At 33.4% G+C, this 15347-nt stretch overlaps 1 protein-coding gene across 2 annotated transcripts; it reads right to left on the bottom strand.

Moving 5' to 3' along the window:
• Positions 1–10204: 10204 nt before the first annotated feature.
• On the bottom strand, positions 10205–15072 carry LOC118750321. Of its 2 annotated transcripts, none has more exons than XM_036485039.1 (9): positions 14863–15072; positions 14487–14774; positions 14170–14370; positions 14031–14105; positions 13592–13682; positions 13025–13147; positions 12276–12661; positions 11479–11653; positions 10205–10409 (listed from the first exon to the last, which is right to left on the bottom strand). In XM_036485039.1, coding segments are annotated over exons 2-6 (630 nt in total). In that variant the 5' UTR covers positions 14749–14774; positions 14863–15072; the 3' UTR covers positions 10205–10409; positions 11479–11653; positions 12276–12661; positions 13025–13146. The 2 variants fall into 2 exon arrangements, with proteins under 2 accessions (XP_036340932.1, XP_036340933.1); XM_036485040.1 differs by having other exon boundaries at positions 12396–12661.
• Between the last annotated feature and the right edge of the window lie 275 nt (positions 15073–15347).

Genomic DNA, 15347 nt, shown 5'->3' with positions numbered 1-15347 from the left:
ATTCTCGAAGTCTTGCACGATGCACGGATTGCACGAAATGCAAAAATTCTATTCCAAATTTGGAAGTGTACCAGAACACCCCTTTGCAAAGTGGTAGCATGCATGGGTAGCAAGCAGCGAAATTATGTATCAAATACAATAACAAGACACAGCAAAAAATAAATAAAGTGAGCGGGATGAGAGGAATGAGAGAAATATGTAGCAATTCCAACAACAAAACAACTAGCACAGGGTCGTACTTATCTTGCTGTGCTATTTTGCAAAATATATACATGGGTTTCGACGTTGCATATTTAGCAGCGATAGGAAATGTTGTTTCCCATGTATTTTGTTGTTGTGCGTTTGCAAGTTATGCAATCCGTGCTACGTGCAATGGCTTTGCAAGATTTGGAGAATACCCCTAATATATTTTGCTTAGCTGCCCATTAGGGCGTCTCGCCTAAAAAAGGCAAAACAATTAAAAGTTCGCCGTACATTCCCTCATATGATGTGTTTTTCAAAAGCATTTACAAAACAATAATTTTGTTTTGGACAACCCTAGTAGTCGCCCATTTACATTTTTCTTCATATCTTCGGCATTTACAGTCGGATTTTAAAGTGTGATACACCAATGTTATTGCCTCGCGAAGGGCTCATGTGCTCCATTGTGGTACTTACACTGAAAATAAAATCTGCGTAAATATAACGAAAACTTGCGTACATCTTACGAAATTTTTCGTCATTTTGAGCCACGAAAGTTTTCGTTGATTATACAAAACCGTTTTCGTACATACTACGAAAATGTGAGACATCAGATCTTTAGTACTATTTACTAAAGAATTTCGTACTATTTCTTAGTTTTTTACGAAATTTTTGTAAAATGCACAAAAATAATTCGCATGTTTAACGAAATTATTTACGTAAAATCTGCGCTTGTTTCGTCGAATGTGCGATTGCTTTGATTCTCCACACTGTAGTGTAAAAAACATATTACGAATTATAACACAACACTTTTATTTTGTATTTATCGTTAATTTTAAGCGTTTTTGTTTAACAAAATGTTTTGCAAGACGCTCAACGTTAATGATTAAAATATAATGAAAGTGTTGTGTTATAATGTGAGCCATGTTTTTTATAGCATTAAGAATAATACGAAAGAAGGTCAGATATTACAAGTATAACTGTCGTAAAAAATAAGTTTCACCTAAATTTTCTAACTAAACTGTAGTTTAAAATTAATAAAAAAGGCTATTTTACTTATTGTTGAAGACATGGACCTAATTTCCTTTTCGGAGTGACAGATGTGGCAGCCTTCTTTGAGCAACGGCGACGGAGCCATCAGAAGGAATTAGCTATCACTAAAGCGTTGGTTGGCAATTAAGGCAGGCAGTAGTAGCCGAAACGAACGTGCGCGTACGTGCGAGTCTTAAGCATGCGCGGAGTTTTTAAGCCCGTCTCGAAATTTCAAACCGAAGCTGTTTTTATTCGGGAAAATATATACATACTTGCCCTAACCACTATTACTTCATACACTTACACATTTTTTTACGCTTCCACTTTCAACGATTTTTCGCAAGTAGGTGGTGAATTTTTTTATAAGCGAATGCTACTTTTTGAAGAGCTTAATAGACTAGCTTTTATATTAAAAAAAGAAAAAAATAATTTTTTGATACATAAAGGAAATGTTCATTTATTTCAAAAGGAACTATTAATATTAAGAAAATTAAAGCGACCACTATTACTTCATACAGTCAACGTAACTGAACTTTAATACTGTGTAACGTCCCCCTTTGTATTTATTACGGCATTCAGTCTAAGATGCATAGTTTTAGTTAGTGATACACATTCAGTTGGAGTTATAGAATCCCAGATTTCACTAATTTTTGCCTTGAAGCCATCAATAGTCCTCTGGGGGTCATTTCGAAGTCTTCTCTTCAATAGCGCCCATAGAGACTCAATAGAATTAAGGTCCGGACTGGAAGCAGACCAGTCTAAAACAGGTATATTGTTACTGAGAAACCAGTTTTTGGTCAATTTAGCGGTATGAGGCGGAGGGTATACTAGGAAGCAAATTTGTCTCCAAAATATTGACGTAATCCATGGCTTTTATAGTCCCATCGATAAAATGAAGCTTTCCTACTCCTTTTGAGGACATACAACCCCATACCATGACACTCGCTGGGAACTTTACCGCCCTTCTCAAACAGTCTGTATGATATGCTTCATTTCTCTTTCGTATTACACGAGTCCTTGAGTCGCCTACGCAAACATGGAACTTAGATTCGTCGCTAAATATGACGGAGTCCCATTGTCTTTGGACCCACAATCGTCTAGCTTTACTCCAAGCTAATCTTTTTTGCTTTTGACGGACTGTTAGTAACGGTTTCCTCTTTGCCTGTTAATTGCAACATAAATTTGGTAGGATTCTGAAATGCATCACACTCGAAACCCTACCTTATAAAAATTATATTTCAACTTATGCAGCTGCAACCGGGTCCACTCACGTCCTACATGTTTACCAATCTTCTGTGACCATGCAGCAGCCAAGTTTCTTACAGAACTCCGCCTATTTTGTTTAATAATGTTGCTTAATTGCCGAATATCGCGGTCGGAAATCACTGATTTTCGACCTCCCACGTGCTCTTTGGGCAAAATCTGTCCAGTTTCGTTATAATTTCTAATTATACTTTGCACCGTAGGAGTTGGAACATTAACTTCTCTTGCAATTTCGCGATAACTTTTCTTAAATTTGTATTTATCAATAATAAATTCACGAATTTCTTTGCAAAGGGCTTTTCCGCGTGCCATTATGAAATTCAAAACTGAACAAACTGCTCGCCAATAATGCACAAACTGATTACAAGGTCACGGCGTGCTATAAAATTGAATTTTTTAACGATACCCCTTACAAAGCTTACTGTATGAAGCAAAAGTGGTCGCCTTTGTTTTCTTAATATTAACAAGTCTTTTCGAAATAAGATGATATTTCTTTTATACGTAGAAAAATTTAATTTTTCTTAGTTTGTTCTAAAACTGATAAATCGAGCTATCTAAGAAAACATAATTAGCTTATAAAAAGATCCATAGCCTACTTATGAAAAATCTATAAAAATAGCGGTGTACAAAAATGTCCAAGTGTATGAAGTAATAGTGGTTAGGGCAAGTACATACTTCTAAAAGTGAAAACAAACTCAAAATTTATTAAGCCTTGAAGTGTGAAAAAAAGTGAGGAAGATCGGAAAATCAAATACATACCTCTTTGAAACGTACTAAATGTGTGATAGCAGTATACCTGCACAAATCATAATAAATTAATAAAAGGCAAAGTGACTTGAAGTGGCTGAAAAGCACTAAGCGTACCACAATTTTCTTGGTGCTAGCAGTATACCTGCTCAAATACGGTACGAACAAAGAAGTGGAAAAAATGTAGATAAGAAATTCAAATCTGCAATTGGAAAGTGTTAATAGAAACCTACAAAAGCGAACCTAAAAAGTGCAACATTAAATAAGTGCCACAAGAAGCAACTCCCGCCAGGAAAAAGCTAGGACGCCATTGCAACAGTTCCGCACCACTTTAGCGGAAAGCTTAAGATCGCCATTTAAAAAGGATTTCCGGAGCCCACATATACATAGCAAGTAACTGAATTATGTCTGAGTAAATGACCGCCAGAAGAACAAAAAACAATTTACAACAAGTAAGAAAGTCTAAGTTCGGGCGGAGCCGAACATTAAATACCCGGCGCAAGTATTAAATATATGTTTTCCACCTTTCCGAAAGCTAGCGCTACATGATAAGCCGGGGTGTATAAATTTTAAGTAAACTAGCGTCCTTAAATTTCGAAATATTTAAATTTCAAGCATTTCTGAAATTTACCGTTATATGAAAAGCGGCCGTAATTTTAGTCCGATTTCAACAATTTTCAATGGTTTGCTTTTATGTGGCAAGCACAATAACCATACCGAGTTTGGTACAAATTGCTAGAACGGTTAGCGAGATACATATATATGATCATAAGTGGGCGGTGCCACACCCATTTTCCAAAAATTTTATCATAAGCGTATTTCCTGGTAAAGAATTGTTGCAACCATCAATTTTGAATAAATTAGCTTTAATATTTACTGCTTTATCGAGGATTTCGTATTTCTCGAAATTACCGTTATATGGAATGTGGGGTGGTTATTGTCCGATGTTAAGAATTTTCGGCCATTTGGTATGCTGTAACAGGGCCAACAACTGTGCCAAGTTTGGAAGAAATTGGTGTAGCGGTTACCAAGATATACACTTGTAACCATAAGTGGGCGTGGCTACGCCCATTTTCCAAAAAATTTCAATATTCTTATTTATCGTCTAAAATTTATTGTAAATATTAATTTTGAATGAATTATCTTCAGTAGTTACTAAAATATCGGAGTTTTTGTATTTCTGAAAATTACCGTTATATGGCAGGTAGGCGTGTTTATTGTCCGATTTAGCCCATTTTCAATACCATCCGTCCCACGCCTGAATGAAGTACACGTACCAAGTTTCGATAAGATATCTTAATTTTTACTCGAGTTATCGTGTGCACAGACGGACGGACAGACGGACGGACGGACAGACAGTCACCGCATAATCGATTTCTCTTTTCATTCTGATCATTTATGTATACATTTGTCTATATCTATCTCGATTCGTTTTGCCTGTTACAAACAACCGTTATGTAAACAAAGTTATAATACCCTTGTGCACAAGTGCGCTCGGGTATAATATACTTATATAAATATATTGCTGTTGCACATCCCTCATTACTAGTCCGTGGGAAAATACGAAAATACGGGTTTACCAAAATCTCCTGTGCGATACCCCATTAAAAGCCAGGCCATATTTAAAAACCCCTTTCATATATGACACACTCAGAACAAAAACGACGAATGTTATAAGTCAGAGCAAAAATTAACTATATTTTTTTCTAGAGCAAAAACGAAACAAATCGACAGCGCACATGTGAGCTTTGTGTGTATGTGGTATTTTGTGCGCGCTCGGTTGTTTCTGCTTTTGCTTTTGCGTTTGCGGTGATCGGCAAAATGTAACAGCTAAAACGTTTATTTGTACATTGCAATGCTGCAATGGGTTTTGTAGTCTCATGTCCATAATTTGCATATGCTTCTTCAACCTGTAGCAAACTACCAACGCAAGTTATGTAAATTAATAGAAAACCTAATATTAATTAAAATAAGTAAATTTTGTTTTATTAAAATTCACAAAGGAATTAAAATTATTATTTAAAAGAAACAAAATTAAATTATAATTCACAAATATAGTATTTAAATATTATGGTATGAATTATGTTATAAATAGCACGTAGTCACAAATTTAAGAAAAAATCTTCCCTCCGATATTTGACCATCATTACTCATGCAAAATTTTCCGCTTCAAGTATGTAGAACAGTGTTGGAGATATAGATAAATTTAATTTTTTGGAGATTTGAAGAAAAAAGTACAAGTTTGTACACTAGTGAAGGTTATTAAATTTACTATGTACAGTCATGTGAAAAATAATAGGGACACGAAATTTTGACCAGTTTTAGCTATTTTTCTTTCGCTTTTTAATGTTTATTCTTTTTTATAAAAATACAGCTCATTATCTAACCAATTTACAACAAACGTTTTATTAGGAATTTTAGAAAAATTCTAATTATTCAAAAAATTCTAATTATTAATAAAGTGTAAATTGCAAGTGGGTAAGAATTCGCGTTTAGTTTTGATAACTTTTTTTTGCGAACGGTATTATTTTCTCCATACAGAAAAAAAAATTGTCAATAACATTTTATATGGAAGAAAATGCGTAAAAATGCGTCAAAAAACCAACACGAATTCTTAGCCACTTGAAACTTGCACTTAATTAAGCTAGAATTTAAGGGACTATAAAACTGCGTATCTAAAAAATTTTAATAAAAAGTTAGTTGTTGTAAAATTTTTTTAAATTTTTCTATAAAGTTTGGAATTTTGATTTATATGGTTTTTGTTAAATAATGAGCTGCATAATAAACATTAAAAAAGCGAAATAAAAATAGCCAAAACTGGTCAAAATGTAGTTTCCCTATTATTATTCACACGACTGTAGGTGATAGCAAATTTAATAATCTTCACTAATGTAAAAAGAAATATGAGATTGGCCAACTAACTATATAAAAAATTTGAAATTCTTCTTCAGATCTCCAAAAAACGAAGTTTCGAAACACTCGAAAACTTTTCTACTTGAAGGACAAAATTTTGAATGAGTAGGTAACGATGGCCAAATGCCACAGGTCAGAATCTTGTAAACTAGTGTAATTATTCAGTTAGTCTCTTCATCACTTTGGCTTGCAAAACCGTAGTCAACATCCGAACTATTTTCATAGGTCAAATTTTCGTAAAATGAGCGACACTCTAAAGGGATGAAGGTCAATAATTGCAAAAGGCCCAAATATTTAGCTTTTGAGATCCCACTCGGAAACAAGCAGGGCAATTCTGCCTCTGCGAAATCTTTTTCATTCACCTTTTTTTTCTTTAAATTTGCAACCTGTGTCAAGTTTTGGTTAATAAAAATAAGATGAAACAAATTTTTCCGTTCCTGCAAAATTTTTCTTGCAATCAGCCAATTAATTTTTTGGCCAGTGATGTCTACTTTGCGGTTAATGACAAGCTTTTCTAAATCCTTGGAACTAAAAAAGTCAGATGCTTCCATTTTGTAAACACTATATTTCGGCTCGCACTTTTTTGAAGTTTTTATTAAGTCTAACCAGTGATCCGGAGTTGAAACGACGTCTATATTTTTTTTGCACTTTTCTATTAAGCTGAAACATCTGTCGCAACTATTGTAACTATGGCCAGATACGAAAAATTTTTTGGCAAATGGTTTTTATTTGAGACGATGCTAAAAAATCTTTAAGCAGTAATGCCACTTTTATGTTGCGATTCTGACCTCCACAAGAATCGGAGTATAATACAATATTCTCAGTACCAATAGGAATGTGGTTTTTAAAATGTTTTATTAAGCAATAACCTATTTCTTGTCCTCCTCTCGAAGCCACACTTTCGTTCCATACATACATGTATCCTATTGAAATAAAGTAAAGTATCATTATTGCTGTATCTACCAGTCAAACATATGTATAGTAATATCAAAGAAATAACTATGGAAGATGGGGGTAAGAGACGTCCCCTATGGTGACAGTTAATTATTATCAATGTAAATCTAATGTAATCTAAAATTTTTTCGCTTACTAAACATATACAGTGGTCAAAAAAATTGTGATTTCCCACATGTTTACGTAAAAATCTTAGTTCTTGACAGCCTTTGACAGGGTTTAAAGGCGTATTTTTTTTTTTTTATGTTTGAATTTAGTTTTTTTTCGAAAAAACATTTGTATCAAAGGAAAAATACCACTTAGTTATAAAAACTATTTATACAGTGGCTATTTATATAATATAGTTCCAAATTAAATTAATTTTAATCTAACCCTTGAAATGTCTCAATTTCCTAACATTTATATATTTTTCTAACTATATATTTTTCTCGTCAAAGACTTGAATTATGAATCGCATCTTATTTGGCAGTACTTTCAACACAACCTACTTTAAACTCACTCAAGCAATTTACTTATAACTTGATTTTAAAACGTAAAAAAGGTAATAAAAATACATTAAAAGCTTTAATTTGTTATTTTTTGGTTGATTTAAAATTTTTACAAATGTCTTATCCACACGTTTAATAGTTGTATAGTTTACATGGAAAATGTTGCTCATCCGCCATGTAAGAGTACGAGAGAATACCGCCATGTACGATATGAGTAACAATATTTCCTGCTTCTATTTCATACCAAAAATTATTGCATATATTAATTAATTAAAATAATTTGACCATTCCAAAGTTGTTTATTTATTCATTGATTTTTTTGGCAAAAGAATATGCTTTAAAAAAAATGGGAAAAATTAAAAAAAAAGTTTAATTTTTTTATGTTTTCCCTTGTTAAAATTTGAATATTTTTTTTTAGATAAAAATCTTGTTAAAATGACCTAGGGCTGGGAATTTCATCCGGATTTTCAACTATCCGGATAAACCGAATATTCGAATACCGGATACCTAAACGAAAAATCCGGATATCCGGATGCTACGTAATATTCGGATATCCAAATATCCAGATTTTTCGTTGAATAATGTTTACTGTGTGCAAATCGAAAGTTATTAGATCGTTGAAGCACACATCGAAAAATTATTCACAAAAAGTGTTTGTTCATTATTATATCTACGTCAGATCTATTCCGTGCACAAATATGAGTGCTAAAACACCAACTAAAATTTGGGATCATTTCCAAAAAATGAGGACAAGAATAGTGCCATTTGTTTATTTTGTGGCAAAACGCTACAAAACAAAGAGTCAACTTCAAGCCTTTGGAGCCACTATATATTTTTCCATATTCAGGAAAATGGCGTGGACGCAGCTTATCTCTCTGAATCTCGGCCAGAGTCTACACCGAGTAGCAGTTCATTTCAACGACAGTTCAAAATTCGGAATGACAATGTTCGAGCATCGCGTGCAGCTCAAGCTGTTTGCGCGAAGTATATGTCTAAAGGACTTCAAGAGCTAATAACACAAGCGATGGTTAATATGATTTCTGTCGACTTATTACCTACTTCATTGGTGGAATGTGATGGATTCAAGAATTTTGTGAATATGCTATAACCAGAGTACGTAATTCCCTGTCGCAAAACCATTTCCGGCAGAATTCAAGCCATGCATAACAATGAACTAGAGAAAGTTAAAAAAAACTCTTTGTTCTGCATCTGATATAGCTTTGACAACTGATTGCGGGACATCAAGAGCCATGCGATCGTACATGGGACTCACAGCTCATTATTGTGGTTATTGTTAAATGAAATGAAGAATTTATTAACATTGTTACCGTTTGTTGTTGTCATTTCGCTTGTTATTGTCATTTCGACATCTTTGATTATTTCAGCCAGTTACCTTTACATTTTTCTATTTATTCTATATTGCGCATAATTTAATAAACGAATATTATTCACCAATTGGTTAATTTTTTAGTGAATATCCTAAAATACGAATATTAACCGGATTTCATAGATCCGGATAGTTGCACAAACGAATATTAACCGGATATCCATACTATCCGGATTTTATCCGTGTCAACGGATAATCCGGATGGAAATCCGGATATTCGAATATGCGGATAGTCCCAGCCCTAAAATGACCTTATCTGGAAAAACGGTATACAGATCCCATAATCTAGTAGAAAAATAACTTTTTGCCACAAAAACAGATTAAATTACCCATATTGCTCCGTAGTGCGTAATATAACTATAACAATCGTTCATTCTTTAAGAAAAGCAATATAAATCAAAATTCCAAATTTTATACAGGTGTTCCAAAGTTCAACGCGAATTTAAAGCCACATGTAAGGTGACTTTTGTTACACTAAAATTAAACGGTATAAAAGAAATTTATGTAAGTACATAATTTTTATAAAAATTCTGACTAAAAAGCTCAACATTTTCATGATAATTTACTGAATTTTTGTGTACTTTATGAATATGAAAATTTAATGAATTTCGGAACTTTGATTTATATAATATAGATTTATTAAAAAGAAAAGCGTTGTAATAAAAAAAGCTCTTACCTTTTTGTGTAATTTCATCATATGCGCACAGATTATACGTCCATAATTGTCTTTTGTAATATGCCACTGATGTCGTCAGTGCAGGCGTTTCCAATGTCTTTTGGAGATCGAAAGTCAAAACTATCAATTCGCCATTTTGTCTGCCATTTTCAACAGATTGCTTAAATTCTGTAGTTACGCTCTCCGCAGCCTTGAAATTAACCTTTTGTTTTTCTTCTAGTTCTTCTGTAACTCTTTGTTCAACACTACTTTCCATCCCGGCAAGAAATTATAGCTCTATTTTACAATGGCCCTAGCTCGATTCACCCCTTTAAATTCATGGGCCTTCCAAGAAAAGTTTGGCCAGGCCCTTGATGGTTTGTTAATGCTTTGGATTGATTGGGCCCTGGTATCGAATTCTGTGCTGGAGCTAGGCAGATTTGCCAAAGTAGGCCCCAGCCAGAGGGCTGAACTTTGCTTTCATGGGCCTTATAAGAAAAATCTAACTGGGCCCTTGCTAGCGAAGTTTATGTAGGCCCTAGACAGATTTTTTGAGACGCTCTATGTGAATAAAAAATAAAGAAATGCTTTTTTTGAGAATATGATTATTATTGTAATTAAGTACAAAGTTGAATTTTGTTTTTTGCGTTTGCTTATTCTTGAACGCCTGATCTTCTGTTTTTCCTTTGTCCGTCCCAGTCTTTCGCGTTCGTCAGACACGAACCCAGTAAATTTGCGAATTCTTGATCACAAATATGTTCATCTTCTTTTCTTGTCGTATTAATAAAATCTGAAGAATAAACAAAACGATTATTTTTGTTACTATACATGTGTGTATGCAATGTGTTTTAACATAACATAACCTTTGTACTATTTAGCATGTCATTTGACGGTAACAAGAGCAAATTCAATTTAAATCTATTAAATACATTCTAGCGTGTCTCAGTCCTTTACCCACAAAAGCGGCTATAACTTTTTTTTTCTATTCAAAACAGTAAGTGTGGCACCTTTCTGAAATCTTTATTAAATGAGCAATTTTTTTATGTAATGTAAAGTTATAGCTCAGTACATTTTTCTTTCACCCGAGATAGTCAAAGTTGGGGAAGAAAATATCAAAAAGTTAAAAATCCAGAAATAGTCCTAATTTTATGATGGTTCCTTAATATTTTTTAACAACATTGCATTTGAGTATGGAGAGGCAACTATCTGGAAGTATTTTACATAAAAAATTTACTAAGTATTGCCCGGTTTATAGTTGCAGTTAAAGAAAACACATGAAAAGGCACGATTTTTTTAAATTCGAAAAAATGTAAATATTTCAAAAACGGTGACACTGTTACCTGAAAATTTTTTGTTTATCAGGGAGCTCACCCCCCCACCTACCTTCCCCTAAAGTTTGGCACGTTACTTCTGGGACACCCTGTATGCACATAGCTAAGCCCTGCAAATATATTCGGAGTGCCAAAAAAACTTTTAGATATGCCTCTAAAAAATTTTTGAGTCCCAAATGATGTACATAAGGCCACATATGGGGCGTTTATTTTGAATGTGGCGTAAGTCACTTCATATCTCTTGTGCTTAAATGACCGGTTACTTGTAACCGAATGCATTTGTAAATCGTTCTATCGTCATAAACTAATGACAAAACCTTTTACCTTTGGCTGATGAAGTTGCACGAATAACCGGCATGTTCAGATACAGGTAACCGGCCATTTAAGCACACGAGGTGTGAAGTGACTTATGCCAGTTTTAAAAAAAAGCGGCTCATATATAACCGCGTCTGAGTTTAGCACATTATGAGAGTAAGCGCTCCGAGCTGGGGCTCTTTTGTGACTATAAATATTTGCTGGAAAACTCACCGAATATGATGCTGTAAATTTTATTGTGTTCCTTTTTGAAAATCTGTTTCTCCGGACTTTTTCTTACAGCTGTGTATTTCATGGCAATTCGGCGGGAAATTATGTTTTTAATAATATTCGCTAAATTTACTGCAAGTGTTTTGCGTCGATTAAAGAGACTCATGATAGCCAATTTCTGAAATAGTCATCAAAATATGAATATTTTGTCCCTTCAAAAATTCATTTGTATTAGTGTTTCTGTACTCGTGACTAGTAATAGACATGTTTCTGGTAGTAAACCGTTGCGTAACATAATAAAATTATAGTTTAAAAAACTAAAACCTCCCTATTATAATTGCCATTCGTACTGTCATCAGGTATGTAACTTGAGAATAGAAATCGCTGCATCTTTTAGGCGCATCAATATTACATAGTTACATCCCGAGCTAATAAAAGGAAGGTAAAAAACGAGTGATGTATTGTGGAACGCTTTCCGTCGTTCTCTCGACAGCGAAAAATGATACTGAGGATGGCACAGCGCCGAAACCGATTTACTACGAACCAAAGTTGACAAGGGATGAAGGAAATCATTCTACAATGCATCATATTTCTACCCTGTCGGAAACACAAACAACCAAAAAGAAGTTAAATACTAGTAGTAGAGAGCAAAAATAAGAGCGTGAAAACACAAACTGCTGTCAAACGATTCAACAGGAAGATAAATAAACGTTTAGGTAGTGAGTAAATCATTAAATAATGGCGAATTGTTGAATTTTTAAATAAATTTTAATTTAAGCATCCATGATCTGTTCACTTACTAATCTCTACTAGTTTTCGGTTTCTTATATTTTGCTCGTTCTTCCTTCTTGCCTCTCTTTGTGAGTGTAGTTTACTAGTTGCTACAAGGTGCAAAGAAACAAAGCTTGTCCAAAACTTACGAAATCTGCGCAGAACAAATCATCTTCCATTAATTTTTGGTTCAACGTGGTTAAGTTTTGCTCAACAGAGACTGGTAACTCGATGTCATATTTCTCAATAAAGGAATGAATATTTGATATCACGCGATGACCATTTTCATGACATCTGGCCGAATAATCACTATTCTGAAATGCGTTGATTAATTCCATCACTTCTCGAAGTTCAGACCGTAAAAATTTTATTTCGGTTTCGATTCCAGTTTGCTTTTTCAGAATTTCCATCAAAACTAAGAAATTTATTTAATTTGATCAATTAATAGACACTGCAGTATAATAATAAGATACTGCAATATATTAATAAAATACTGCAGTATAAAAGCTTTTGAAGTGGGGCTCTCAAATTCTTAAGCCATTAGCTATTGACTAATTTATATATTTTTGACTGCTATTGTGATAAAGTGTCACTGTTTAAAAATTTTGCCTCTACATCAATACGTTAGCATTCTGCAACCCATTTTGTAACGAACTGTGAACACCACAAGTGTAAAATTACCTTAAAAGCGTTTTAAAATTAATGAATGGTCAGTGGTTAATGAATTTCAGTTTTGAGAGTCCCATTTCAGAAATTTTTACTCTTATAATTCCCATACCATTATAATTTGAAACTTGATTATAGGTTACTTTGGGGCTGTTTGATTTTTGGGATGTTGTTGCATTGGAAAGAGTATTTAAGTTCTCGCTTCTCACTTCGTACGAACTTGCAACGATTTTTTCTGAAAGTCGTAGACCGATTACAAAATTTAGGCATGGATAAAACAAATGAAAAAATACAACCATGAAATATAGCATTTTCAGCTTAAATGAAACCTTTTTCAAATGCAATGAAAGTTTATTTAAATTAAATGAAACTTCCTTTTTTGGTTTACTGTGAATTCGCTGTTACACGTTGCTCTTCTTTACGGTCAAGGCATATTGAATATTGTAGCGTAAAACAGCTGCTTTGATTTTTTTCTATTTATATATTTGGACTTTAAACTGCCAAAGTTTGTTTATATATTTTTTTCATTTTCATAGCGGTTAAGAAACCAATTTTGGCATTTTAAATACAAAAATGCAATTTATTGTTTAATTTAATATGAAAAAGGTTTCGCTTAGTCTGAAAAAGGTGTCATTTAATTTGAAAATGGTTTCATTTAAACTGAAAATGCTATATTTACCACCACTGTATAAAACTTTGCGATGCTTCAGACTTTTTGATGATCTTTAGCAGGAGAGGCTTCAGGTGAACTTGAAAATTGTGGCATCGTCCTAAATGTAAATTAAGAATTAACTGATGTATATATGTATAAATATCCTATCTACGGCTGATATTCAATACCCTCAGTTTCCGATTTTCACAAAACTGAGATTCCGATATAAAAATCCACCTAAGGCCTAACTGTCATCGATTATGTTAATATTGACCTTGTATATCGCTTGTTAGAAAAATGTACTATTGATATTGCAAAAGTAAAATTAATGGCAGTTGCAGATGCAGTCTAATATCATAAAATCATTTTTGTAAAAATTGCAGATAGCGGATATCGAATATGAACCTTCGATATATAAAATCATAATTGAAAACTATAAATTTCCAAAGTTCTAGTCAATTCTTACTTTTTCGATTTGGATTCTTAAATTTGGAAATAAATTGTTTATCTTTCCTTTTGCTTGAGGATGGTTCATCCGCCTCTAAAACATATCAAAAATAAAAACATGTTGCTTTTATTTTGCATTCTGATTGCTTGTTTATTACCTGTCTCTATTTCGCTCAAAGAACAAACATTATCACTAAAGTGTTCGTCTGCTTTCTTTTCATTCAAAGCTGCAGCGTTTGCCCGGCGTTGAAGTTCTCGTTTCATAGCTTCGGATTTCTTGGAAGCATTTTCATTGTCAGTGAAAGCAAATGATTTCTTCCTTAATTCTTGTAGTCGCTCAAGTGCTTCATTGTACGATTCTGTATAGACATGAAATATCAGCTTTAAGGTACCAAATTCTGGACTTATGCCGCCAAAAATGCCACTTTGCGACATTTCATAAAGCGCAATAGAATGATATATTATTTTAACTCACTTGCATGACCGACAATTTCGATTTCATATGATTCCCAATTTGCGGGTGCTTCTGATTTTTCAATCAGTTTTTTAAATAAATATTTGCTCTTTATGGCTCCGTATGGCGAAGGTGGAAAACGTGTTTCGCAGACACCCAGTTTAGTATTGAAGTAGACCCAATCTTTGTAAACTATGTCGATGACATGTGGCAGGACCACGTCGACAGACTCTTCAAGAAACTTTACTAGTTTGTAGTCGTACAAGTCGTAGTCAATATCCATTGCGATTTTGTCACCAGATATGTATTCTACAAACATTTTTTAATTGTTAACGCGATCGCATAGTTACACTATATAAATTACACAGCACATAAAAACGAAACGATCGATACTAACCTCAGTACTTTTGTCGCTGATGTTTAAAAATGATGAACCACAATTAAATTAATAGTTAATCCATATAATCCGCACTATTGATGCCTTGCACAAATTATGGAAGCAAAACTTTTCGCCGCAACCAATGTACCGTTTTTCAAATAAGATTAGGAATGGTAGCGACTAATCATTTCATTACTATAATCGATTAATTTTTGCAATTTAATCGAATCAAACAAGTATTTTACTCTATTTTTTAATAGTACATAATTGACTATTTGTAAAACAATCAAAACTTAAAAAAGGATAATTAATTTATTCTCTTTACATACATATCTATAACATAAATATGAATATGAATTTGTGAGTACATATAACATAAGGCATAGGTATAGAATACCAACCGTTTAGCTATGCAAAAACAAAAAATGTCGCTCGATATAACGTTTTGCCATGATTTCACCCATATCAGAATTATTTGGCGCAAGTAAAATATAAGAGGTTCC

This window comes from Rhagoletis pomonella, unplaced genomic scaffold (assembly GCF_013731165.1).
Source record: "Rhagoletis pomonella isolate Grant_MI unplaced genomic scaffold, Rhpom_1.0 Rhpom_scaffold_00205, whole genome shotgun sequence".
NCBI lineage: Eukaryota > Metazoa > Arthropoda > Insecta > Diptera > Tephritidae > Rhagoletis > Rhagoletis pomonella.
Note: the sequence above shows the minus strand (reverse complement) of the source record. Positions and strands in the feature narration are given on the sequence as shown.

What these genes read in the sequence shown, in the direction of transcription:
- LOC118750321 (XM_036485039.1), bottom strand. Translation starts at nt 14,748, where the DNA reads ATGGATATTGACTACGACTTGTACGACTACAAACTAGTAAAGTTTCTT. An exon ending in TTTGAGCGAAATAGAGACAG is followed by an intron (nt 14,106 to 14,169) that starts GTAATAAACAAG and finishes GATATGTTTTAG; the next exon opens with AGGCGGATGAACCATCCTCA. An exon ending in TAAGAATCCAAATCGAAAAA is followed by an intron (nt 13,683 to 14,030) that starts GTAAGAATTGAC and finishes ATTTACATTTAG; the next exon opens with GACGATGCCACAATTTTCAA.